At 31.4% G+C, this 27,932-nt stretch overlaps 2 protein-coding genes across 8 annotated transcripts in view; one reads left to right on the top strand and one right to left on the bottom strand.

The window, feature by feature from the left end:
* LOC101217031 (pleiotropic drug resistance protein 3) overlaps positions 1-15,592 on the bottom strand; it is a 30,388-nt gene extending 14,796 nt beyond the window's left edge. For both annotated transcript variants that reach the window (XM_004140412.3, XM_031886032.1), the window contains exons 1-11: positions 14,978-15,592; positions 13,557-13,680; positions 9,317-9,402; positions 7,928-8,012; positions 7,664-7,823; positions 5,960-6,036; positions 5,798-5,851; positions 5,450-5,540; positions 4,692-5,281; positions 4,158-4,471; positions 2,081-2,241 (exon numbers count right to left, since the gene is read on the bottom strand). In XM_004140412.3, coding sequence (XP_004140460.1) covers positions 2,081-2,241; positions 4,158-4,471; positions 4,692-5,281; positions 5,450-5,540; positions 5,798-5,851; positions 5,960-6,036; positions 7,664-7,823; positions 7,928-8,012; positions 9,317-9,402; positions 13,557-13,680; positions 14,978-15,351 — 2,116 coding nt within the window. In that variant the 5' untranslated portion in view covers positions 15,352-15,592. The remainder of the gene's footprint in view (positions 1-2,080; positions 2,242-4,157; positions 4,472-4,691; positions 5,282-5,449; positions 5,541-5,797; positions 5,852-5,959; positions 6,037-7,663; positions 7,824-7,927; positions 8,013-9,316; positions 9,403-13,556; positions 13,681-14,977) is intronic.
* Positions 15,593-21,212: 5,620 nt separating this feature from the next.
* LOC116401620 (40S ribosomal protein S5-like) lies at positions 21,213-26,604 on the top strand. 6 transcript variants are annotated; one of them, XR_004217055.1, is made up of 6 exons: positions 21,213-21,346; positions 22,421-23,052; positions 23,649-23,746; positions 25,543-25,633; positions 25,724-26,290; positions 26,395-26,604. XR_004217055.1 is itself a non-coding variant. In XM_031886395.1 (3 exons), the coding sequence occupies exon 2, from the start codon at positions 22,426-22,428 to the stop codon at positions 23,047-23,049; it is 624 nt and encodes a 207-aa protein (XP_031742255.1). In that variant the 5' UTR covers positions 21,213-21,346; positions 22,421-22,425; the 3' UTR covers positions 23,050-23,052; positions 23,649-23,968. The 6 variants fall into 6 exon arrangements, 2 of the variants coding, with proteins under 2 accessions (XP_031742255.1, XP_031742254.1); XR_004217056.1 differs by having other exon boundaries at positions 25,543-25,886; positions 25,991-26,290; XR_004217053.1 differs by having other exon boundaries at positions 25,543-26,290.
* Positions 26,605-27,932: the final 1,328 nt, after the last annotated feature.

The raw sequence follows: 27,932 nt of genomic DNA, 5'->3' as shown, positions 1-27,932 counted from the left end.
TGTTTGCATGTGGGAGCAACCATCAATGAATAGGGTTGCTAGAGCAAAGCAGCTCTATAGTCATAATAGTGGTGCCAAGTCGTTTATACAACGGGTGCACGAGCTCACTAAATGACGGGGTCATCCAATCGACTGAGTAGAGTTGTTAAAGGAAACACACGCTCAGGATGACCAATTCATTTCGCCAGCGGCTACAGAGGCTCATGTAATTTTTGGTTATGTTGTTTGTCTTCATTTGTACTTACATTTTATTTACACACATTTTTAACTTATTAATCAATCAAAATTTTATTGTAGAATCAAATGTTGACCATCCAGTCCCAACTCACTACAGAGGGTTCTTAACCACTATCTGATGAAGAGATATGTGAGACAGTGTTGGGTAGACAATCAGACTACTCAAAGGGTTTTGATAGGGGCCCATGCCAAAGTCCTGACATGCTGCTGGCAGTTCTTCCTCAGTTGCATTAATCCACGAGCAAGATATGCACGCCAAGCGGGTTGATGTGCTAACAACTCGTCTTACGAAAGTAGAAGAACAAAATAGACTGCGACGCGAGGAAAGTGAATGGAAGATGGAAGAAATGATGAAGATGATTGTGAAGCTCACTGATCAATCATCCAGAGAACCTTGATTTCTTCATTTAATGTAAGTAATTTCAACTTTTTACAATCTTTCATTTCTTTTTGGATGATATATATATTTATATTTTAATTTCGTGTCATTATATTGTAGGTTGGAAGACATGGGGAACTACTATATATGTATCGCTTAGATTAGTTTTTTGTTGTTTTCCTTTTAGTTTAGGTTTATTGTAATGTTTCTTCAAACAAAATGTGTGTTTTTTTTAATATTTTAATTAATTTTAATATATATTTTCTTTGATGTTTTATTAATTTTATGTTATATGTTTTACAATTTCAATCAAATTAAATGGAACTCGATTATAAAAATATAAAAATTAAATTATAAAAATAAAAAAAAGTTGGTGAAACCTTTCCCAACACAGACATCACGTCGCTAATGGCGTCCTCTTATAATGCAGCGTCGGCGTAGCATTAGGCGACGATGTGTCAGCACTTTCTACAGGCACGTCGGCTTTGAGTTATTATCGATGCTCTGATCCAACATCAACGTAAGGTTTCGGCCGACGTGTTGACCACGTCGGCACATCTTGTGTTGGCATAAGGTCTATGCCGACGCCTTCACGTGCATGCGTCGTCATTGCTTCTTACGATGTCGTTGCCGACATGCCTTTCTGCATCGTGGAAGCCTTCACCGATGCACAATAAATTTATGGCGACGCTCGCCTGCGTCGGAAAAACCCATAATTCTTGTAGCGTGAAATTATTACTAATTTTTGGGAAGTTAATTTCTCTTAAATAAAAATGTTGAATTCTCAACTAAATTCCAAAAAAAAAAAAATGAAAACGATCTTTTTTAAGATTTTAATATCTTAAAATTTTAAAATATTGGTAGAAAGTGTATATGTAAACACCAAGATTAAAGGTTGAAGCAATAATTAACTATGGGTTTAATTTTTTATAAACCAAGTAGTTACCCAATATAACTCAAATAGTTACTAAATGCGACCCAATTGATTACCAAATTGGGGCTACATTTTAAATTGCATAAAAAAAAAAAGGAGCAATTGTAAATATATATATAAAACACAATGCAAAAATAGTTGGGAATATAATAAAATTAACTCTCAAAGTCTATAGGGCAATAGACTGACAAGTACATTTTACCATATTTACAAAACTATAGAATTTAGTTTTATTTAATCTACATTTTTAAATATAGTAAAATAAACCAAAATATTTACCACATTAACAAAATTTCATATCTATATGATAAAAGTCTACTACAGACAGTAACAAAATTCTATTAGTTTCTTAAAAAAGAAAAAGACTTCTATAAATATGTTTCAATCGTGAGACACTAATAGAAGTAAACAAAATTTTTTTTGATAGTATATAGAATTTTACTCTATTGAATAAATATTTTCAACTGTTTTCTCCTTTATTTTAAAGTATGTGTGTGAGAGGGTTTTTATAGTAAAGTTAATAAACTTACGATGTGCGATAATGAAGCCACCAAATATCAAGACAGTTAATATTGCGAAACTGCCTACTGCCATGGAAGCAACGTTGGTTTGGAACACCCCAGCTACTAGTCGAAACATCGACAAAGATGTTAAATGCACTGCAAATAAAGTAATGAGCTGTCGAAAAAACCTACAAATACAAAAGGTTCAATTGACATATAAGTATGTGAGTAAACATTAGGTATATCGATTGAATCTCTTGATGGTATCAACTAAGAGTCAATTTCATAACAACTTTGGCTTAATTAATCGTTTGTTTTTAAAACTTATACGTATTTCTTTTTCAATATTTCGATTATATCGATTTCTAAAATGAAAAATAATTCTTTAATTTTGAAAATGAGTACAAATTAAGGCATGTAACACATTATTGAAACTTATTGGTGAAAGTTGTATTTATTAGTTTAATTTTCGAGACTTAAAAAGAACAAATCCGTCCTTAACAACAACTTAAAAGTTTGGGTTTTTTTTGTTTTGTAATCATGAGTGTGTGTTTTAAAGGTTGAGATCATTGAGTGGGTTAGGCATCCTAAGTTGCCGGCTAACCTTTCAACAACTCTATCGGTGAACTTTCAACCACCAACTCTGACAAGATGGCTATCAATTTTAAAGAAATTAATAAAAATAAAATTTTGAAAAATATCTTTTTTAAGTCATTCAAACACGTCATTGGATTAATCACAACTACTAAAAATAGTAAAAATTGTAAAAACAATTCTTGAATTAGGTGTATTTTTTAAAATATAACAAAACTCCAAAATATTTACACGGTATAGAACAATTTCAAAAACGAAAAAAGCTCATATGTTTAGAATGGAAGATACAAAAAATGTTATGATTAACCACTGCACCTAATATATTTGGCATTCACCTTCCATAATATATTTGAAAAACAATCATTTAAATTTGACTATTCTTTCCTACACGGTCGTTTAGATTTGACGATCGTCCAAATCTAATTGAATTTTTTTTAAAATTGTCTTGGTACACGAATGTTTATATTCAATCGTTTAAATTTGGATAACCAAATTTAAATGATTTTTTTTTCAATATTTTTTAATACACGATTGTTTATATTTGAAAAATTATTGTTTAAATTTGAAAAACAATCGTTTAGATTTGATATACGATTGTTTATATTTGATAACTTTTAGTTATTATCACTAATAACTAGTATAAGTGATAACTTTCTAGTTGCCACAATTATGAGTGCTTTTTACCCATTATCTTAAATTGAAAGCTATCATTAATAGAAATTATATTAAATATAACTTTCCATTTGAGAGTGTGTGATCAATTGTTATCATTGATAGCAGCTATCCATAATAGGCATTGAAGGGTCATTTGCATTTTAAAAAATTTGATTAGTTGACTAGTCAACATTATTAGCTATTTATTAAAATATTTATCCTTGTGCTATTTTTCTAGTTTATTTTCTAAATTGTGCTATTTGTTTTTGTTTTTCATTTAAAAAAAGTACCGCTAAACTTTAAAATCATTATCATATAAGACTAAGAATATTAATAAAACTTTTGAAAGTCCGAGTAGTTTTCTAAAAACTAGAAGACAGTTGGGGTACAAAATGAGTTATTATATTATGTGTTACTTATTATAGTTTTTTCTGTTATAATAAATAATGTGTTATTATAGTTTGTATTTGAGGTGAAAATTATTAATTACAGTCTGATTTATAACAAACTAGAATAATATTTGATTATTTTAGCATGGGGATGTTAAAATAGTTTATATCTCGAGTGCATACTATTACTAATCCTAATCGCCAACTAAATCTAAACCTAACTCTAAACAAAAAGTGAGCTATTATAGCTCACTCCAATTCAACGTTTTAAGAATACCGTTGAAACGTTTATCACTAAGTTTTTTTTTTCTTTTTACTTTTTTTTAACCGTGGAGTGGCAAAATAAACCTAATTCAACCAGATTCACTAACACTACATATAACAAAAGAAGGAAAAAAGAAATAATAATAATAATAATAATAAATAAATAAATAGATGAATAGAGAGAGTTGTAATGTGAAACTGACCTGGAAGCCTCAGGGGTGTAACCAATGACATAATAAGTAAGAGAAGTCCAAACTAATGATCCAAGTAGTGAAAGAGGGATCTTCAAAATGGCAGCTGGAATTACATAGGCCCATGCTGGGTAGAAATAGAATTCCTTCTGTTTGTAGAAAACTTCTAGTCTTTGAATTGTCATCGCCAACTCTGGAAACCCATCAACTAGTAGTAAAAGAAGTGCAAAAAATAGGGCTCCCATGTAGTAGTTACTATGCTCAAGATCAACTCCCATTCGAGTTCGTAAAAACACTGTCATCGTGATTGAACCGATGACAATAAGCTACTTCATCAAAACCAAAAAACCAATAATCAAAATTTCATTATTGTAAGGTCATCAAAATTCACAACTTCTTTCAACACATGTTATTGTCTCTATTCACTTGCTTTCTACAAAATTTCATAAGAGGTCATCTTGATTAAGCCACCAAAAAAAAGGTGTTTCTTATTATTGGTATTGGTAGAACCTATAAATTGATATGAAGTGTGAAGCTACTAATTACCTGAGTTGTCTTGAATACATAGATAAATGAGTTTCTTTTCATGAGGAGAAGTTCTCTTGATGCACAAGCTTTGAACACTTCCCATTTAGAAACATTATGATCGAAATGGAAGCTTCCTGATTTGTCTCCTTTGTCATTGTCAAAAGAAGAAGCTTTCGAGAGTTCTTCTTCAAGCTTCCTTCCAAAACTTGACGATTTGAAATTCTTACGAAATGTATCGATCGAGATATGTGCATAGGGAATGTGATTAGGGTACCAAAACTGTGGTTGGTCTTTCTTAGAAATGACTTCTTGAAGAAAATCTGCAACACCTTTTCTTTTAGGACACTTGAATCCACAATCTTCAAAGAATTCAAGAACTTGGTTACATGGTCCATGATATATGATCTTATTTTGTGCCATCAAGATCAAATCATCGAATAATTCAAAGGTTTCTGGGGCTGGTTGAAGAAGAGAAATAAGAATTGTAGCATCCGAAAGATGAACAAAGTGTTGAAGACAAGAAACTATTTGAAAGGCAGTGGAACTGTCCAATCCATTTGTTATTTCATCCATAAACAATGCTCGGTTTGGACCAACAATCATTTCTCCTATATGTTAGAAAATCAAGATTTTTCATGTTATAAAAAAAAAAAGAAGAAATCAAGAAGCAAATAATAAAAAACAAGAAATTGTCATAGAGATTATATATGATTCACTGACAATGTTTAGCTAGAGATAACAATTTGGAAATTGTGATGAGAGCATTAAAAGAATACCTGTGGTTAATCTCTTTTTCTGACCACCTGAAATACCTCTTCTCATTACATCTCCAACTAAAGTGTCAGCACAGATATCAAGCCCAAGGATCTGCATTACTTTCAATCAAATAACTTCAAATTGCTCAACCCTTATTTCCTTCCCTTCTTCTTCTTCTTCTTCTTCTTCTCTTCTTTCCTTTCTTTTTTATTATTCAATTTCTTATACTTAAGTAACAACTTTTCCTTCTAATTTAGAATCATGTTAGTTATTAACATTTGATCATCTAAGTATATCAATATTTTCATTATATTGTCAAAAAAAACAATAATTAATTAATTTACAATTTATTTAAAAAGAGAACTAACCTTGAGTATGTAGTCAGTTTGAAGACTTTGTCTTAATCCTTCAACAGAAATAGCCTGATTAAACCAAAATTAAAACTTAACACCTTTACTAATTAGTATATAAAAGTTAACTATTACAAGGATGAAAGTGAAAAGACGAAAGTTTTTTTCTTTTCTTTTTACCTTCATGTAAGTATCAACATCAGGATCAGGAATAATTCCTTCTTCCTTCTCTCTTTTACAAACTTCCTTCATCATATCTTACATATTTATTTAAAAAGAAATCAAACCACAAAATTGTGTTACTAATAATAATCCATTTATATATTCAACTTTAATATCATTTATACACTAAAGTTCTTGTGTTTTTACTTTTGAAACTATAACACTAGAAATAAAACACAGATTGAAAGAGACAACTAATTAATAATAATATAGTTCGTTTGATAATTAATTCATTTTTAAAAAATCAAATCTTTAATTTGTAAAATTAAAGTCAATTTCCTCTAAATATTTTATAATGGTTTTTATATTTCCAATTAGTGAAGGGTTAAGTTCTTAAATTTTTAGCAATTTTCTTCCATTTCTCCTTACACCCCTGCTCTAAGCCTCTAACCTATGCTTTAATTTATTATGTAATTATTGTTTTATCTCAGTGTAAATTTCCAACAAGTTGTATTAGAACTATTGGGTAATTAAGAAGTACTCACTACTCACAGGATCATCAAACCCAAGAGGTTTGGAGGGGGTCAAAATTTGATGGGAATTTTTATGGGCATTGGAATATCCAATTGAAGAATATTTCTTAACCTACAATTTTGGTTTTGAGAGATCGAAATTGGAATATCCAGCAAAAATATTTCTTAATTCAACCTCCAACGATTGCTGTTAGACAATCGCTGTCGACCAAACTTTATAAGGTGACCATTTTCATGTGATCGTCGTAGGATACTTATGAGACCCCAATCGCCCTCTAAGCTAGTTAAGACTAAATGCGGTAAGATTTGTCAGACTAGAAGTGTTTCTCGCGATTTTGACGAGTTGTTGTTTTTTGAACAAGCGTTGAGAAAATTTCTATGTGTTCTAGTAGTTGGCATGATCTAATTAAAGATTCCTTAGCAAATAAGTAAGTAACACCATCCTTAAGTTTGAAGAGGTGATATCATTCTTAGTAAGTCGGTGTTTTGATCCAACCGTCCATTGATGATTAGAATTTGAATAGTGAGAGCTATATATGTGGCAGTAAACGATTAATTGAAGCCACCGTCGAACAGAAGTAATCATTCTAGCATGAAAATTCTCACTAGAGAAGTGTATAAATAGGAGAGTTTCATATAAGTCGTTTTAAAGGTTAGTCTTAACTTTGAGCTAAGTGTATAAGAGCTAGAGATATTGCAAGGCTAAGGAGGTTTTCTCATATTAGTCTCGCGTTCAAGGTTGACGAGAAGTTTGGCCAAGTGGATAGGCTAGAAGTAAATCTTATCTCGACTATGAATGGATTTAAAATATTTTGAAAACCAAAATGATTTTCAACTCATGTAACATTATTCTCATTCTTCGGTTTATAAATTGGTGGGTTTTGTAAATGAATTATGATTTATGGTTTGGTACCCTATGCATATACTTAGAGAACTTGACATAATTCAAAGTTTGTGGCTAACAACTACATGTTTTTTGAGGCGTTCTTTTTTACTTTTTGCTTCTTTTAATGGTAGTTTGCGATGAGTAACTATTTTGGTTCTCACCTGAGAATGAGAGTTTTTGAGGTATAATTTTAGTTGAGTTTGTTTTGGAAATATTTATGTACTGTGTAAATATGAAAGAGAAGAAATAGTAGGTTTTTAACATGACATGCATGGGAGAGTTAATTAGAAAAAGATGAAGTACCTGCTCGACTTCCGATGCCCTGACACCGAGCTGAAAAATCTAAGGTTTCTCTCACAGTCATCTCAGGAATGTGGAGGTCATATTGGCTTATGTAAGCAGAAGTTTTCTGGGGGACAAATTCTTCAAGTTTCTGTCCATTATAACAAATCTGTCCTCTCATCTTTTCATGAATATGATGATGATGATTAGTCAAATTCAAATACAAAGTAAAATAAAAGAAAGAAGAGAGAAAGAATAATAAATTTAAGAAAAGAAGAAGGTTACTTTGAGAGATTTGTTAAGATTCCCAGAGAGTGCCTTTAGTAGTGTGGTCTTTCCACATCCTGGAGGTCCAAGTAGCAGAGTTAACCTGAAACAAATTATATTGATTCCCTTTTTGAGTTCAATTTAATTAGTAGCACATATACTTGTAATCAATAACCTAAAACAGATACCCAAAAAATAGAAAGAAAAACAAAATCATATGTTATCCAATTTTTCTTTTTTTCAAATCCTCAACCCTCAAGACTCAGCATTTTATTATTTTCAATACAAAACAACCATACTGTTCATGTTCATATCCAATTCTCAACGTCCACACAATTTATTATTTCCAATTAATCATCAAAATTCCCATCATTTTTTTAATTCCAATTCTCAAGTCAAGGTTCAAATAATATCGTTCAAAAGATGATTCCGTATAGGCAACTTGTTTGATGCACAAAGTTGAGTTGAGTTAAGTTGGTAATTACTATAGGAGAAAAATTATTTGGAAAGTTAATGTTAACAACAAGATAAGAAATGTCACCCAACCCAACCGACATGGTGATATTTCGACAAGTGACGTAGAAAGATTAAACATAATATACATTTATATTAACGCTATCTCTTAAGCTCAAGGGGATGGAGTGTTGTTAGAGGTTATATTTGACTTACTTTTTGTAGTTTAACTCTCTTTCTATTTCATCACGTATTCACTAAAATCTTTCATTTTATAGGAAATAATGATCTAGACATCGCAACAAGTCCAATGCAATAAAAATTTCTTAAATCATAGTTAAAACAAGCAAGAACGGACCAAAACATATAGAGTGACATTTTTCATAATTTTTCAGAAGTTTGGCTCTGAAAGGCAGTAGCTTCAATAAAATTTCCTAAATCATCGCTTACCATAATCAACACGATCACTTGTCATGGTCAACACGATCGTTTTAACATGGTCAACACAATCTTCTAGATTTGAAGTCATTTTTCCATCGTTTAAAAAGAACTACATGATAGTGTGGATATGATTTAAACGATCACTTACCATAGTCAACACAATCGTTTAGCGTGGTCAACATGATCGTTTAGATTTGAAACATTTTTCCTTCGTTAAAAAAAACTACAATGTTGTGTTGATACTACCTACACGATTGTGTATTATTTACTACAAGATTACGTATCACGATCGTTTAGAAAAAGAATTACACGCGTATGCGTGACCGATTAATCACGTATTGACGGAGACATTTTTGGTATTTTTTATTGTGGGTCTGTGAGCTATTTTCGTTTTCAAAGTTGTTCTTTATCCAATGCAAATATTTTATCGGTTCGTTATATTTTTTAAAAATCCTTTAAATATATTCTAATAATTAAAATAAATAACAAAGAAAATAAAATAAGAGAGCTTACCTTCCTGGCTTTATGACACCACTCACATCTTCCACTATGTTAGTTTTAGCTTCGTGGGACTTCGAACCACATAATTTCATGATGTCCTAAACAAAATAAAGCAAGTGTAACACTATTTGACAATGTTCTAAACAAAATAAACAAGTCCAAAAATTGAAATTTAGTAAACAATCACAAAATTTGACATTTTCTTGAACCAAATAAAACAAGTGCAAATATTGTAATTTTGTAATATTATAGACTTACAATCGCAATTTTAAAACTTTCAAATATAAGAGTTTAGTGGGATAAATAACACAAATTACTGACAATGAAAGATATTATTAAGTCGAAACGAACATAATTTAATCAACACAATATTTGTATACTATTATCCTCAAAGTTAGAAGGTTGATTCTTCTGCCTCACAGGTTGTACTCACAAAAAAATAGATATTTATAAACTAATTTTTGGGATGTTGGAATAATTTTAGTGTATAGGAAGAATATCATAAAAAGAAATCGAAAAATAAGAAACCTGGTACATTGAAATGAAGCTGAGCCCAACAAATTCACATTGTCTCCATACGATTTTACTCACTCTAATGCTTAAGTTTCATGAGTAAATGTTTTCTACGATATAACATATTAACTTTCTCAGGGAGTAGCACCTCGTCCACAAGATCCAATAAACTATTCTTTGTGGAAATAAATCGAACTTCAACAAAGTTTACAAAAGGAAAAAAATGTCTATGAGAGAGAAAACCATTGTGAAAAAATTTGTGAGACCTACTTCTAATTTGAGTATAAAGAAGTAAAATCTGACTAAGTGTTTTGAAATTTGCGTTTTGAATAAGAGGAGACATTTTTAAATTAGACTTTGTGATAAGAAGAGTTAGCGTTTGAATCAATCCGCGGAAAGATTAAGTGATAAATCTTGATTTTACAAGTGTAAAGTTTTAATTAAGAATTGACAATTGGACAAGGATTTGAAGATGACTAACCCATTTTAAGGAATAGTATAAAGTAAAGGACTTTTGTCACTAAGTAAGGGAGATTTCTGGAAATTTTGAAGTGTTCAAGTTCTGTCATTTTGTTTTCGTGAGAAGGCTATGCGAGAAAGAAGAAGAATAGATTTTTGGTTTTAAGGCTAAGTATTTGTGAGCGATTTTCTTTAAAATGTTTTATATTGATTTCATGTTTTCTCTGCTAAGCTCTGATGATTTAACGAGGATTTCAAATATGAAAAGCTTATATGTTTACTGCATGTTTTATAATGTTTAAAACATGATTTTGATTATTGAGATTTAAATGATTATAAAATGGTTTTCAAACCATTAGTTGCTTATGTTGAGTGAGCTAACTGTTATGTGCACATAAGGGTAAAGACAACCATATAGAAAAGGTCTGCATGGTGGAGTGAAGTCAGCTAATGTAGAAAATGATTGCATTGTGTTAGGCAACGTGAACAACACGGACGAATCTGTATGTTCTCGGCTGTTGTTGATACAATAGTCTAAACGCGAGGTAATGAGATCAAGTGTAGAGAACGATTCGGGATCCTTGGTGAAAGAAATGATTGTGACTAATGTGTGTTTATGCGAAATGTTATGTTTACAAGATTTGATATGTTTCTACTTAAAACGAATGTTATTGTTTTGCGAAATGATTTATGGAAAGATGTTGCGAAAAGGGTTTCATAAAACCTCACCAAGTCTTTTAGACTTGCATTTTAAAATTTTATCTTCTAGTATTTGGCGTTAAGATCAAATAAGAGGAGGGGGAAGGAAAAGGCCTACCACGCGAAAAGCTACTAGGAGTTTTAAGTTGTATTGTGTACTACGTACGAAACACCCGTTATTAATAAAGTTGAAGTTTTAGTTATATTGACTGTGTTAAGCTTTATCGCCTAAAGCATGTTATTTAAAGTATTTGACATTTAAACCAGGTAAATGATCTAAAGATGAATGTTTTTGGCGTTTAGACATTAATTTTGGTTAAGGTGTTGTAATTGTATGTTCATGTACTAAACGTCTGTTATTGAATAAAAGTTTAAGTTAAACTTCCCACTACAAGAAATGGGGGCTCTCCCGACGCATAAAACCGTCGAGAGATATATGAAAAGCATCAGAAAAGGCTTTTTCGACGCATAAATATACGTCGGGACACAAGTCGAAAAAAATGTGTCAGGAGATCAGGAACGTCGTTGTATGAACGTCAAAGATGCTGTCAATATAGCGTCGGAAAATGTCTAGGAACTCCCGACACAAGTTCATTGAAAGTTCATCTATTTTTTTTTAAAAAAATACATTTCATTAATTCCTAAATTCAAATTGAAATTCAAATTAAAATTTTGAAATTCAAACTCAACTTCAACTTCAACACTTTAACCTCAACTTCAACACTTCAATCTCAACATTCAACACTTCAATCTCAACTTCAACACTTCAAATTCAAATTCCTAAACCCTACAACTAATTCAAAATCTAAATACTAAAACTAATTTGAAATCTAAAATCTAAAACTAATTAACTAAAACAAAACAATAACTAAACTAAACTACTTACCGACGACGACGGCAACGTGGACGACAACGGGAACAACAATGCCCTCTTCTTCTCGATCTCCCTCTCAGTCTCCCTCTCCCTCTCTCAGTTTTCTTTCTCTTTTATGTTTCCATTCTATAAAGAATGGAGTTCAAAAAGATGGAGAATTCCTGACGCATAACGAAAGCGTCAGGAATAGCACCCTATTCCAGACGCGATTACTGACACGTCGAGAATCCCTAAACCTATTCCCCATGTTGTTGACACCACGACGGAGGAAGGCGTAACGTACAATTAATAATTTTGCCCTTCCTCCGATGCAACACTATAGATGTCGGGAATAGGTACCCATTTTTCGACGCACCTGACACCACGTCAGAGGAAGGCCAATTAATTGTCTGCCTCTTTCGAGCTACACTTTCCACGTTGGGAATATGGGTTCATTTCCCAATGGACCTGGCACCATGTCGGAGGAACCCTAAACCATTCCAGCTAGTTCTGACGCTAATGTGTCTACGTCGGGGGAAACCAAGATGCGTCGAGAAACACCGACTTTTACTAACGTCATATTTTTCGACGATTTTTCCTGCGTCGGAAAACTCCCGGTTTCTTGTAGTGTCCGTTGCGTTATGTTTATCTCTATCGCTTGGTAGTTTAAAGGAGTTAAGTTTGAGCTAGGCGATAAGACCAGTTTCAAGTTTTAAGCTAAATCGCATCCTATCTGCACTACTTTCCGTGTTCTGGTTTTTTTGTGGATTTCGGTGTGACAAAAATTCTCAAAAGCAATTTGAAGAAGAGTCGTATTTGTAGACTATTTTCGTGACCATTCGAATAGTCACGTTCTTCTTGAAATAAGAATTACATAGTTAATATATATAAATGAGGATTCTTAAGTCATTTTTTTAGTTTGAGAGTTATGAGGCGGGAGATCCAATATCCTCAACCTTTGATATAGATATAAAGATGAAGATTTTAATATAAATTATAAGTGATAAGTTTTTTTTGGTTCAACAATGGGTTTAGGGTAGGAGCTAGAAGCTGTCTTTGGTGCTGATGGTTGTTAGGAATGGCCAAATGTGTTTTGCCTTCTATCACCTATGAGTTCAGGGGGTTTAGGAATTTTTTTAGTCTATTCTTCGACCCTAATTCACATGATCGACTAGAGATATTAGAAGTTCGTCAATCTCCTACTCACCTTTCATTGTATGGTGGATTGGATTCTTCTTGTTGGTTAAACAAATAGTATGAAACACATTTGAATATTTTTTTAAAAAAATAGCTTTCAATTGTTGAATCTCTCACCAAACATATATGAAAACATAAAAGAAAAAACCCTATTTTGATTGAATCCCTATTTAAATTCTTAAATAAATTAATTAATAACTAAGATGAAAAGAATTTTAGTACTTCGCTAACGTGGAACTTTCTTTATAACTTTATTCATCGCTTGCAACAATATAGAAGCATTTAAGAATTATGTGTAAAAAATAGTAATCAATTAATAAATTATTTAGTGACGTGCCACGTAAAAAACAGAAGAAGTTAATACTACCCACTAAACATCATCTAGGGTATATAGGTTAAAAGGTTAACCATTGGAAAAAACATTTTTTCTAAATAAAAGAAAGTTTTAAAGGTCATATAATATTAAATGAAATAGATTATAAAATTAAATATTTTTATATAGAAAAAAGAAAGAGAAAAAAATAGACTTACAAAAAGGTTGGATTGAAATGAATTCCAAAGTGTTGGAAGGGCTTTTCCACGAACGATCTCATATTCTGCCTCAATGTGCACATTTTTGTATTTCACTTCCACCGTTGGAAATTTCACTCCAACCCTATACCAAATTTACCATTTTATGTTTCAATATTAACTTTATGAAGATTTTTCTATTTTAATACAATTCATCAACTTGCAATTGATTTGATTCAACTTTGGTTGGTTTGAGATTAAACTCTTTTACATTTAGTTCATTCAATTTGTTTCATCCTTAACTGCTAACAAATCACCTTTTTCTGCTTCTCATCTCTCTTCCTTCACTCCCTCACATTCTTTGTAGTCATTATTCATCTTCCTTTACGCAATGACATATATCTATATAGGTTTGCTTTCAACATTTTCTCAAGTTATCACTAAATTAAACTTACTCTTAATTCATGTTTATAATCTCTTTTTTTTTCTTAATTAACTATCTACTTTACTCAACAGAGGTTGATTCTAATTTTATCAAAACTTAATGTTCTGACTTTAATTTTTGCTTCCATTTCAACCCAACATTAAAGAATATTTACTAAGTAGTTTAGTTAGGTTTTATTAGATTGGGCCTACACCTAAAACTTTATCTAATTTGGTTTATCGAGGGAGTTTCTTCAATAGTAGTTTAATGAAAAACATAATTATTTAATTAAGTTCACATATATATATAAACAAGTAAATTAAAATAACTATATAAGAGTAAATTTGTAACGATTTCATTGTGGTTTTGTTATCCAATATATGGTTTATCAAAATTTATTTGGAGCAATCACAATCAAACAATAGTTGAAAATATGAGAATTAAGAGGCCTTCAATGTTTTTAATTTATTTTATTTCTCAACTCTACATTTGTTGGCTCTACCCTCTTAGGCATCATAATTCAAAGTCAACCAAATTGAATACAATTATTAAAAGTTAAGTTGTTTAGTTCATACTATTTGAAAATTAAGAAAAATGTTAGAATTTATTCCAAATTTTATCTCCATAATTTGATAACACTTATATATGAATAATTCATAGGGTAATGATTATTTTATGAGAGTTTCATTGAAGATTATTATTTATAAAGGTTTTTTCAACCAAGTTTAATCTATTAAAACCATACATATTGAAATTTTAACTTTCTTTACCAATTTTAAGAAAGATGTTTTGCTTTTACTTAAAATGAAGAAGGTGGCTTTTTCATACTTATAAATGTAGTCAAATGTGACAAAAACAAAATTCTATCTTCTCATTTGATAATATTTTCATGATTTTTTTTTTAATTTAAAATAACTTTTATATAAGTTTTGATTATTTAAAATAAACTCTCTAAATTGAATAAAGAAATGTATAAGAAGATTAAGCATGGAAGGAGAGAGAGAAAGTAATGACTTACTTGTGGATTCTCTCTTTAATTTTTGTCAACAGCTTGAGATTATCATTTTCAATGTGTTTGATGAGTCGTTGTATAAAAAGATGGCGTTCCACATCTCCAAGCTTAGTAACATCAACAACTCTTCTTCCACCATTCTCATCAACTTCTACTTCTCTTTTGTCTTCAAACAACGACGATCTCAACCGTTCGAACGTCGGTAATCTCTCGACTGTTGCCCAAAGCGATGCATCTATAGTATCCCTCTCATGCTCCTCCTCTAGCGATGCAGTCGAGTTGCTTCGGAAACTCGATGCTTGTCGACGGAATGATGAACTAAGGCTTCTTATTCTTCTGATCTCCGGCACCTCAATTCTTACCGGCTCTCTCTCGTCCATTTGGAGCCAATTTTGGAGAACTGTTGATCAACAGCTCAAGAAGATCGTCAAGTATGAGAGACAAAATGAAGAGTTGAACTTCATTTATTTATATGTAAAAGGGTTGGACTTCAATTTGAGAAGGGTACGTATGAACTTAAAGATTACATTTATCTAGAACTTTGTGTTTAATTAAAATATTTGTGTGGATGATATTGTTGGTCATTGGTCGAGAGAAGAAGTCAATACGAGTGTTTTTTTAGTAAATTAAATAATATAATAACAAACCATTTGAATCACAAATCTGTCTATTGCTAATACTATTTATAGTTTACTTTAGTAATATACATTCAACTAGTTTTTACACTGTTTGACCCTATAGTTGTTCAAACATAACTTTGATCCAAGGTTAAATTTTGATATTTTACATGTAAGTATTAAATAAAAAAGTTATTGGAAACAACAAAATTATTGAAAATATTTATAAAATATAGTAAAATTTAGTATTGTATCGATAAACACGAATAGACGTTTATTAGCGATAAATATGAAATTTTGCTATAATTTATAAGTATTTTGGTTCATTTTACTATATTTGAAAACGTCTCATTTACGTCGTACTCACGAATGAATACCAGAAACAAAAAATGCCAAATGCAAAAGGTATTGCTAAATTAAAAGTGAAAAATCTGAAAGGGTTGAGTAATATAATAGGTTTCATTTCATTCAACTTCATCGCATAATGAACTTTCGCATTCTAATTTCATAGGTTTTTGTAGCAACTACATAAAAGTTGACTAGCAAACTCTTGCTATGCCCAAAATTAGATACGAAAAGACATGCCCATGAGTGGCAAAGTTTATCAAACCCTACAATATCTTGCTTGAACAATGTGTGTAACTAAATTATTGGAATAAGAGCTTCCTAAATACAATCTTTCTGTCAATCGAATCATTTGATAAGTTCAATTGAAACTTGTAAAATTCCATGATCCTTGTCAAAGTGAAAAAATAAAATAGATTATGTTTTCAATATTAGCTGTTACCAAAGCTAGTGGCAAGGTTGATAACTAAAGTAAGAGGAAAGAAGTTCAACCCAATAACTTTGACAACTCAATTTCGTAAAACTCATCTAAGTTACTATGGTTAGTCGACCATCTAACAGGCTTAAATTAGTCAACAAATTGAGAAGTTCAAAATGAAAATGGAAGAAGAGGAATGAATAGAATAAGATAATTAATATGGTTGCTTTAGAAGTATATATATAAATTGATGTCAGGCGTGACGTGATACATTTTACTTCGTCTTTCAAAAGTGAAAGATTGCAACAACAAGTTGCCATTTTTCTATTTTATACCTGACGCCTGTATGTGTGTATATATATTGTGATCAGATTCCGAAGAACAATTGTATATAATATGTTTAATTAATAATTATTTGAAATTAATTTTTGGTTCACTCCACCATTTTTCAATATATTTTTTTCTTTCTGGGGTGGTGTATCAGCCGCTTCACCATTTATAAAAAGATTCTCAAATAATATATATATAAAACTAAACCTTTCTTCTAACTTTGTTTGATAAGTATTTGACTTTTAAAAATTAACTCTATAAATCTCATTTTTACTTTTAAATTTCTTTATTTTCTTTATTTTTTGGCTTTTTACTAATTATTTTAAAAGTCGAGCCAAACCCAAAATTTCTTGTTTTAAAAATCAAATCAAAAGAAATGATTTTGAAAAAAAATGTAAAGAGTCCGTTTTAGTAAGGGTAAAGAATAAACTATAGACAGAAATAATAATTTTTAGAAAGAAAGAAATGGTGTGGATGTGGTCACGACTTTGACCATTTCAAACCCCACTTTCAGGTCACCATCGATGTAGCCATTGCTTTTAACTTAACTCGTGGACACAAGGAAAACCCTATCAACAAGATTGATCGATGCATTCGTTAACATAAAGAATCTTTACAACAACATTAATTTATTACACTAAACTTCCAACTATGAACGTAACTATAAAGATATAATATAGCGTTGAGTTTGGAGTCAAACTCAAGGTAATTGAGTTAAGGTGTTTTTGTAAAGATTCAAGAATTCGTGATAACTGGGGGGGGGGGGGGGGGGGAGGTAAATTGTTTTTGTTATTTATGAAATTAGAACACAAGGATAGGAAAGAACTACAAACCAAGAGATACATGTGATTTTTTATACCAATTTCAACATACATGTAACCTGTAATTCTTAGATGTCGTCTCACTAAAATCGAATGGCAGTCTCAAATGATCAAGCAAAAAACTATTAAGAGAATTTATCCAACCAAGTTAAAAAAATACAGAACATAAAAACAATTGAATTTTTCTTAGTTTTCTGTTTTCGTTCACTCTTTCTTTATGATTCGATATAGTGAAGGTGGTAGACGATTAGATAGAGAAAAAAAAGGGATTAAAATAAGAAAGAAAGATGTTCTCCCACATTCAAAAGAAAGGAGATATGAAAAAGTTTTCGATCCACAAAACAAAGTGAAAACTAAAACGTCGGATAGAATACATTTGAAGTGTAAATTAATGTCACGATGTTATTATTGAATTTGATAGCAAAATTCAAATGAATACTTACTCCACTTTTATGTTGAAATTCGCTGATGACTTGCTGGTTTGCATTCGTGTGAGTTTGAAATTAAATTATACTTTCGAACCTTTCATTCAATGGGTAATCTAACCTTAGATTGTTTGGATTGTGGATAACATTCGAAATATCCCAATTCGAGTTTCATGACATAATTTATAGTGGTTGTTATGAATATGGACTGTGATCTAATAGAGTAAGATTGCAGCTAAATTAAATTGAGAACAATAATAATGATGAAGAAGAGGGAGAAGATAGAGCATAAGGATTTTATGTGCAAACTCCTAAACAGATTAGGATAAAAACCATTGACAAACATAGAAGAATTCACTATGTAAAATAGGAGTTACAAACTTTCTTTCTTATTTAGGAATACAAAGCTCTCTTATAAGAAAAACTCTATACTTTATACAAACTCTACTTGTTGGAGATTTTGGGATGGGAGTGATATTAAAGTTTTTTGTCCATAAAAGTCGAAAAATATATGTCCGAGAGTCAGTTTTTATTTTCGTCCAAAAACGTCGAAAAAAGGGTCAATGCTATAGCCTACAAAGAAAGGACCCAATCTAGAACGGTATCAAAGGTCTCGAAAACTCACATCTAACTACTGAGTGATATTCAAGTTTTTTGTCCATAAAAGCCGAAAAAAAATGCCCGAGAGTCAATTTTTATTTTCGTCCCAAAACGTCGAAAAAAGGATATAGCCTACGAAGAAAGGATCCAATCTAGAACGGTGTCAAAGGTCTCGAAAACTCACACCTAACTACTAGGTGGTCTCATTTTGAGTGATATTAAAGTTTTTTGCCCATAAAAGTAAAAAAAATATGCTCGAGAGTCAATTTTTATTTTCGTCACAAAACGTCGAAAAAATGGCCAATGTTATAGCCTACGAAGAAAGGACCCAATCTATAACGGTGTCAAAGCTCTCGAAAACTCACACCTAACTACTAGATGGTCTCGTTTTAAGTGATATTAAAGTTTTTTTCCCATAAAAGCCGAAAAAATTATGCTCGAAAGTCAGTTTTTATTTTCGTCCGAAAAAGTCAAAAAAAGGGCTAATGCTATAGCCTACCAAGAAATGACCCAACTTATAACGGTGTCAGAGGTCTCGAAAACTCACATCTAACTACTAGTGGTCTCGTTTTGAGTTATATTAAAGTTTTTTTGCCCATAAAAGCCGAAGAAAATATGCCCGAGTGTCAGTTTTTATTTTCGTCCCAAAACGTCGAAAAAAGGATCAATGTTATAGCCTACGAAGAAAGGACCCAAAAGATACTTGATCATCAAGCAAATCTAATGACTCTAATTTGTCCATGATAGATGTGTATGATCCCATGGCTCCAAATGTTCTAGATAGATGTGAAATATCCAATGACAATAAATTAATTAAGCTTGATTAAAGTGTGAGATCCTATGGTCCAAAAATTGACTTCAAAAAACATCTTGAATTATTAAGAAAATTCTTGATAACTATCGAACAGCAGCGTTTAGTTGTGTAGGGGTAGTTCACAACAAGATCTAGAGTTCTCATGAATCCTTGAACATTTGGGGAAGAGGAATACCTAAACCAAATTGGTTTTGAAAAGAAAGAGCCTAAAACAACGTAGTTTGTCTTGAGCTTTTGCTCAAAACTACATCATTGAACATTACATAAATAAAAGGGAAATTTGAATGGATAACCATTTCAGCAATAATAATTAAACGATATAGCGAAATTTTCATGAGCAGACAAAATATATCGATAATGACGATCACTTTATCTATCGCCATCTTCAGAGTTCCAACCTTCATCTTCAATTAATATCTATTGAAGAACAACTAGTAGACATTTTCTCCAAGGCACTCTCTCTTACTCGCTTCCGTTAGTTACATGGAATACTCAAGCTGGTTTCTTCTCTACCCGCTTGAGCTTGAGGGGGGAATGCTAATGTAATTTGTAAATATGATGTGTTATTTTGTTTGTTAGATGGTTGGGATTTTATTAGTCTATATTTGGATTATATGTTGTATAGATACTTTTGTACTCCACTCTCATAATTAAGAAATCAAGATTATAATCAAGTTCCATGCCTTTACATTTTTTTTTCATGAAAGTGTATTTTGAATTTTTTTACGCACAAATTAGATTTATAATTATTTGTTTAAATTTCATTTTAAACTACTCTTAGGCTCTTGAAAATACATTGATACACAAATTCAAACATATTAAAAATATGCGCATACATGTTTTGGAACTTTTTAAAAGTAATTAGAATTTTCCAAATATAAGTAATCTTTGATGTAGATTGACAACCATATAAGTCTCTAATTATCAAATCTTTAAAATAATTATAATTATAATTTATTAACGGTTACTTTACCTCCAAATAAAGATTTTTTTAGCAATCACATAGATCAATAACGTCAAATATGTACGATAACCTTGAAGTAAGAAGTTCAATTCTCCCATCCTATATAATGAAAAAAGAAAAGAAAAGAAAGATTTTTCAGTTGGAGGTTTGATTCTCTTCCTCAAAATTGTTGTACTAAGAAACTTATAATAACATTATCACACGTGCAACACACGCCAATATTTTATAGTTGTAAGAAGTAGGGAGAAAGTATAAGAATTCAACTGTTCACACAATATTTCAAGTCTTCAATCTTTCAAAAGTAGTAATCTCGAGGTTGATAAGAACTTTTATGTCTTGAGAGCTTTTAGAAGTTTGAATCTTCAATTCTCGATAGCTTTGATTTTTCCTTGAATCAAAGATCCTCTAAATGAATGACAATGTCTCTACTTATAGAAAAAATTATGGGTTTTAGGTGGGCTTAGACCCGTTTACATGTTGGGTTGGATTGTGTTTGTTGTACTTGAGTTTGAATCCATTTTCTTTTCTCATCCAATTTTTCTATGGTAATTATAATGGATAGTAATTTTTAGAATAATTATTAAGTATGTAACAATATTTATAAAAAAATTACAAATATAACAAAATTTATAAACTTTTATTGATTATGAGTGATAGACTAATATTTGCTACATGGTTTATCAATGATAAACTCCTATCATTAATAAATTTTGATCGATTTTACTATATTTGCAATTTTTTAATTCTTCATTCTTTATTACATGATCTATCAATGATAAATTCTTTAGTTCAACATCAACCGTTGATACTGATTTGTTTGGATTTTTTTTTAAAATAAGCCAATTAAAGTATTTATATTTATTTAATATAGTTTTCAAACTATATATATATACCCATAACGTTTCAGTGTGGCCTTGTTGTTTCTGTTGAAGAAGTAGAAGTCGTCTGCTTCAGAGGAGCGGTGAGAGCGTGTTTAGGAGAAAGAGGAAGACTTGTTTTTATATCGTTTCATATCAAGTCTTTATTAGTAGTGGCGCAGTGGTAAGGCTCCTGTATTCTTAGGGTTTTCCTCCCTCTATTTCAGCCGCCTTGTGTTCAAACAAACTCTTTCTTCCCATTTCTCCATTTCCTCCTCATCCTCTCGCTCTTCCTTACCCACCTGCTCCGCTAATATTTCCTTTTCTTGTTTGTGATTTTCAAATTCCTTCGGATTTAAATGCGAGATCTGTGTGTTTCTATCATTCTTCTTCCTTAACTTTTCGTTAATACGGCATCTTGTTTACTTATGTACAGAATAATGACTACTTAGGGATGTCAATTTTCCTTCGCAATATTCACTATTCAAGCCTTACTGAGGTTTGAGGAGTTTTCATTTCATAGACCCACTGATGCTATGATTTAGTTTGACCCTGTTTTTTTTTTTTTTTTTTTTTTTTAAATATTCTTTGTTTTTATTTTTGTGTCAAAATTATATTATTTGATCAATGACATGCTAATCTATTATTAGTAATAAGAAGTAAACTGTTGTTTATCTAATTTTTTTAGTTTGGATGTATTACTATTTTGTTGGAAGGCTTGAATGAATTCTAGAAATAATTTGTTTCAGGCGTGCGCCTTTTCTTCTTAATAAAGTTTTCATTAGGAATGGGTGTATTTACTTTCAGGTGAATTTGTTTCTTTTTCATTGCCTTTATAATTTCTTTATGGAAAAAATGTATTTGCCAATTTGAATCAATAGAGTCACTGATCCTTCCTATCATTTGGTTTTTTGGGATTTCTCTCTGGCTTGGTGTGATAGATGGGTGACTGAGGGAACATCCTTTATTGGAAATGCTCTTATTCTTCATAGTTTGTTTCTCATTTTCTCACCTTTACACTTTGCTGCTGCTCTCATTGACAGTCAACTCGTTTTGGAATTTGTGATATTGTGTGTATTTTGGGGTGAAAGTTGTATTTAATAAGACTAGTGACAGTTCATTATTGATTGTGGAGAAATTCATGACCATCTAATTTTAATTTGAACAAGGGAGAATGAAACTGATTGGGCAATTGGATACCCATTGCATGTTTTTATCCAACTGGTACTCATTTTTTCTTTGTTCTGATATTCTTCAGGAACAATGGCTGTTGAAGTTGATGTGGTTAACCAGGAACTGATCCAGCCTCATCACGATGTGAAGCTGTTCAACCGGTGGACCTTTGACGATGTCCAAGTGAATGACATCTCTCTGGTTGATTACGTTGGTGTTGCACCTGCCAAGCATGCCACCTATGTCCCCCACACTGCCGGGAGGTACTCTGTCAAGCGCTTTCGAAAAGCTCAGTGCCCAATTATTGAGAGGCTCACAAATTCTCTGATGATGCATGGAAGAAACAACGGGAAGAAACTCATGGCTGTCAGGATTATTAAGCATGCAATGGAGATTATTCATCTTCTGACCGATCTCAACCCAATTCAAGTCATTGTCGATGCGGTTGTTAACAGTGGACCACGTGAAGATGCCACTCGAATTGGCTCAGCTGGTGTTGTTAGGCGTCAAGCTGTGGATATATCCCCTTTGCGACGTGTTAATCAGGCAATCTATCTTCTTACAACAGGTGCTCGTGAGGCCGCTTTCAGAAACATCAAAACAATTGCAGAATGCTTGGCGGATGAACTTATTAATGCAGCAAAGGGATCATCCAACAGTTATGCAATCAAGAAAAAGGATGAGATTGAAAGAGTTGCTAAGGCAAATCGTTGAGAGGTTATTTTTCTTGTCTGTTTTACATTCTTAAAATGAACGCCATAGTCTAAATCTACCGGTTTTGAATTTCTTATTTGGACAAATCATATCTATTACTTGACTTTAAAGTTTTGATATCAGTGGAACAGCCAAATGCTTGTGTTTCTTGAAATAGTGTCAGTGTATTTATTGGTGTTTTCCCATCTAATACTTCTATTTCATCGAGTTTAGTTATCGTATATACTAAATTGATGAAACTAATAAACAGTTTGCTCATTGCCCCACTTCATGTGTGGATTCTTTCGAAATTTTTACCAACCATAAAATATTTGTAACCATAGGATTAAGTTATAAATGTTGATACTTTCAGACGTGGGATGGGACAATAGATATTGAATTATGAAGCACAAGAAAAAGATAAATAAAATACCTTTTCGATCTGGTTCTTTTCAAAGGAGAGAAGGGCTTCTTCTCCATTGTATCGAAGGAAAAGAAACTAAGAGAAACCCAAAACTTAAAACCACAAATTTGATATGGTTCCATATGAAATTTTGGAATTGGTAGAATAACCACTCTTATTCTAATTCTATGTAACTTAACCCTTTTTTTCTAAATAGATGGTCGAGCAAAAAAACAAACGATGTCAATTAGCAAAACAATCAAATCTAAAGGAAAGGTAGAAGAAAAGCAAATGAAGAATGAAAAGGAAGCGGAGGTAACAAAATAGAATGTCAATGTCAATCGCTCTATCTTTGTTTGATTGTTGTATCTTTGTCAATGTCTATCTGAAATTTCTTTTTCTATCTTTGTCAATGTCTATCTGAATATTTCTTTTTCTATATTTGTCGATCTTTGTAAATGTCTTATATCTTTTCCATCGGTCAAATACCATCCAAATGACCTAATTATGGAAGATGAATACAAAAATCTTAGAATTTGTAAATGTCTTATATCTTTTCCATCGGTCAAATACCATCCAAATGACCTAATTATGGAAGATGAATACAAAAATTTTAAAATTACTATATCCTATAATTTAAAAACATTGAATCTATTATTGTATGTGATGTTTGATTAAATTAATTATATGCATAATATATGTTGTATAGTTTAAAATCTCACCTTAGAATTATTAATTATCATGCATCATTCTTAAATATAAGGGTTATATTTTAGTTGCATGATTGTTAGCATGTTCATACATCATATTTAATATAATTGTTATATTATGTGATAGCATGTATCATTAATACTTTTGTGCATCGTACTATATTTTAATATGTTGTATTGTATATAGTTTGATGGATATATGTTTATTTTTATTGGATTAATATAATTGTTGTATTGTGTGATGAAAATCGGAATGCATTGAGCATGTCATTACTTGGTAAATATAATTGTTACGTTTATTAAATGACATTAGAAATACATGTTTATAGGTTTTAATTGTTTCATTTTCTTACAAGTGTTATAAGTTTATGATTCATCTCGACCTTAATGAATAATATTTATAATTATATTAGAAATATGATTATTTTCTTTTTTCATTTTAATAGGATTAAAATGATATCAATAAAAGATTAAATTTATAAAATATTTGTCTATAAGAAACCTTTGTCTAAGGAAGGTTATGTCTAGGTTGGGATACTTAAGCTGATGGTAGCATAGCACTCCTACTTGGGAACTGACCTAAAAGGTGAATTAGTCAAATATTTTATAAGCATGCAATACATGATTATATTATCAAAGTGTTTGAAGAATAATAATCATATTTTGTTAAACTATCCAATATAAGAGTTATATTGGGCCAATTTAACAATAAACTTAGATAAATAATTAGCCGTATTTTCTAAGTTTTAAGTAAAACACGAAGTGGGAGAAAATGAGATATATGATACTTCATTTTTCTTTGCACGTTTCTCCTTAAACGTTTGCACCATGAGATTTATACTCGGCCTCAAGGCACTTTTGCTTGTGTCCATCTATGTCATAAATCAACAACAAGGTGAATGGAGATAATGTTTGTAGTGAGTGGGAGAGGACACATCTTGCTATCTCTTTCATTAATTTCTAGAAAATTATAATGCTCGGCCTCAAAGCATCTTTGCTTGTGTTTCCCTACGAAAGGTGTTTGCATGAAATTTTATTCAAACTCCAAAAAATGGATGAAATTTTTTTAGTTTTTGCTCCAATCGGTTTTTTCCTACAAATATATTGGAGTGGAACTCTACAATTTAAAATGAAAGGTTATACTTACAAGACAGTTTTAAGTAAGTTAATCATTTCTTGACTAAAATGATGACTAACTATTATAGAAATAAGAGTTATTCTAGTGCAATATTTAGTTGAGATTGTCTCAATTCAGTGAAGGGATAATTAATCACCCTGCAGAGGTTTTTGTCCTGCCTCACTGAAGTCTAGCTACTAATAAACTTAATGAGAATAGTTATGCATCTTGAAAAAATATTATGAACATTGTGCTAATCATCAATAATCTGCAATTTGTCCTAGTTAAGTCACTACTGCTACAGCAACTCGAACTCTTCGAGAAGCACATAAGCATTGGGTAAAGGCAAATGAAAAAGCTCGAGCATACATCTTGGTAAGCTTATTTGAAGTATTGGGCAAGAAACATGAATCAATGCTAACGACTTGTGAGATCATTGACTCATTGCAAGAGATGCTTGGTTAGGTCTCTTATCAGATCAAACATGATGCTTTGAAATACATTTAATTATAATGCATGTATGAACGAATTGAAGGAGCCTCAGTGCGAGAACATGTTCTCAATATGATGGTTCATTTCAACGTACATGCCAGAAATGAATGAGGTTGTCATCGATAAAGCCAGTCAGGTTAGCTTTATTTTGGAATCTCTGTCAGTGAGTTTTATGCAATTTAGAAGAAATGTTGTTATGAACAAGATTCTTATACCCTTGCCACCTTCTCAACGAGCTAGAGAATTTTGAGTCTCTAATGAAAATCAAGGGACAGAAGGGAGAGGCCGACAAATGTTGCTACTTCCACAAGAAAGTTCAATAAAGGTTCGACCTTTGGAACCATGTATATGCCTTCTTCATCTGGCACTAAGAAGTGGAAGAAGAAGAAGGGTGGTCAAGGAAATAAAGCTAACTTCGTTGCTGCTAAAACGAGCAAGAAAGCCAAGGCTGCAAATAAAATATGTTCCATTGCAACCAGGAGGTACATTGGAAGAGAAACTATCCCAAGTACTTAGCAGAAAAGAAGAAGGCCAAATAAGGTAAATATGATTTACTGGTATTGGAGACTTATTTAGTGGAAAATGATGATTCAGTCTGAATAATATATTCAGATGCCACTAAGCATGTTTGTTCTTCATTTCAGGGAATTAGTTCCTGGCGACAGTTGAAGACTTGAGAGATGACGATGCTGGTTGGAATTGGGCATGTCGTCTCCGCAGTTGTAATGGGAGGGCTTGCTCTTTGTTTACATAATTTTTTCCTTTTATTAGAAAACATATATGTTGTTCCCGATTTAAAAAGGAACTTGATTTCTGTAAAGTGCTTACTAGAACCAATCTTACAACTTTAACTTTTAATGTGAATAAAGTGTATTTGCAAAATTGGTGTTGAAAATTGCTCTGCAAAGTTAGAAAATAATCTTTATGTGTTAAGATTGCTAACATCTAAAGGCCTCCTTAATACTGAAATGTTTAAAACTGCAGTGACTCAATTTTAAAATTTCTCTAAAAGAAAATGCTCATCTTTGGCATCTAAGATTAAGGCACAATCTTAATAGGATTGAGAGATTAGTAAAGAATGGATGTCTAAGTGAGTGAGAAGAAAACTATTTACTGTATGTGAGTAATGCCTTAAAGGTAAGATGAAAAAAAGATCTTTTACTAGAAAAGGTCATAGGACCAAAAAACCTTTAGAACTTGTACATTCATATCTATATGATCCTATGAATGTTAAGGCAAGAGGAGAGTTTGAATATCTCATCACTTTTACTAATGATTATTCAAGATATAGGTATGTTTATTTAATGCAACATAAGTCTGAAGCTCTTGAAAAGTTCAAGGAATACAAGGTTGAAGTTGAAAATGCATTAAGTAAAACTATTAAAACATTTCAATCTGATCGAGGTGGAGAGTATATGGATTTGAAATTCCAAGACTATCTGATGGAATATGAAATTGTATCCCAACTCTCAGCACCTGGTACACCTCAACAGAATGGTGTATCGAAAAGGAGAAATTGAACCTTGTTGGATATGGTTTGGTTCAAGACCATCATACGCAACAATTGGAAGGATTCATAACTCTAGGTCAAGAGCAAAAGGTTTGCAAGCTTAATCGTTCCATTTATGGAATGAAAGAAGCTTATCGATCTTGGAACATAAGATTTGATACTGCAATAAAATCTTATGGCTTTGATCAAATTGTTGATGAACCTTGTGTCTATAAGAGAATCATTAACAATTTAGTAGCATTCTTAGTTCTGTACGTAGATGATATCCTACTCATTGGGAATGATATAGGTGTACTAACTTATATAAACCAATGGTTGATGGCCCAATTTCAAATGAAAGATTTGGAAGAGGCACAATTTGTTCTTGACATTCAGATCTTTAGAGATCGTAAGAGCAAAACGCTAGTTTTGTCCCAAGCATCGTATATTGACGAGATAGTTGTTAAACATTCAATGCAAAACTCCAAGAGAGGCTTAATATCTTTTAGGCACGGAGTTACTTTGTTTAAGGAAAATGAGACATATCCCTCAAGAGGCTTAATACTCTGTTGGTAACTTAATGTATGTGATGTTATATACTAGATCTGACATTGATAATGTGTATAAATACATGTTATTATAACCTATTTTCTTAGAATAATTAGGTCAGAACGCATAAGCAGATGATCAAAA

This window comes from Cucumis sativus, chromosome 5 (assembly GCF_000004075.3).
Source record: "Cucumis sativus cultivar 9930 chromosome 5, Cucumber_9930_V3, whole genome shotgun sequence".
Lineage (NCBI taxonomy): Eukaryota > Viridiplantae > Streptophyta > Magnoliopsida > Cucurbitales > Cucurbitaceae > Cucumis > Cucumis sativus.
The sequence above is the reverse complement of the archived record's forward strand: the minus strand, read 5'-3'. Positions and strand labels throughout refer to the sequence as shown.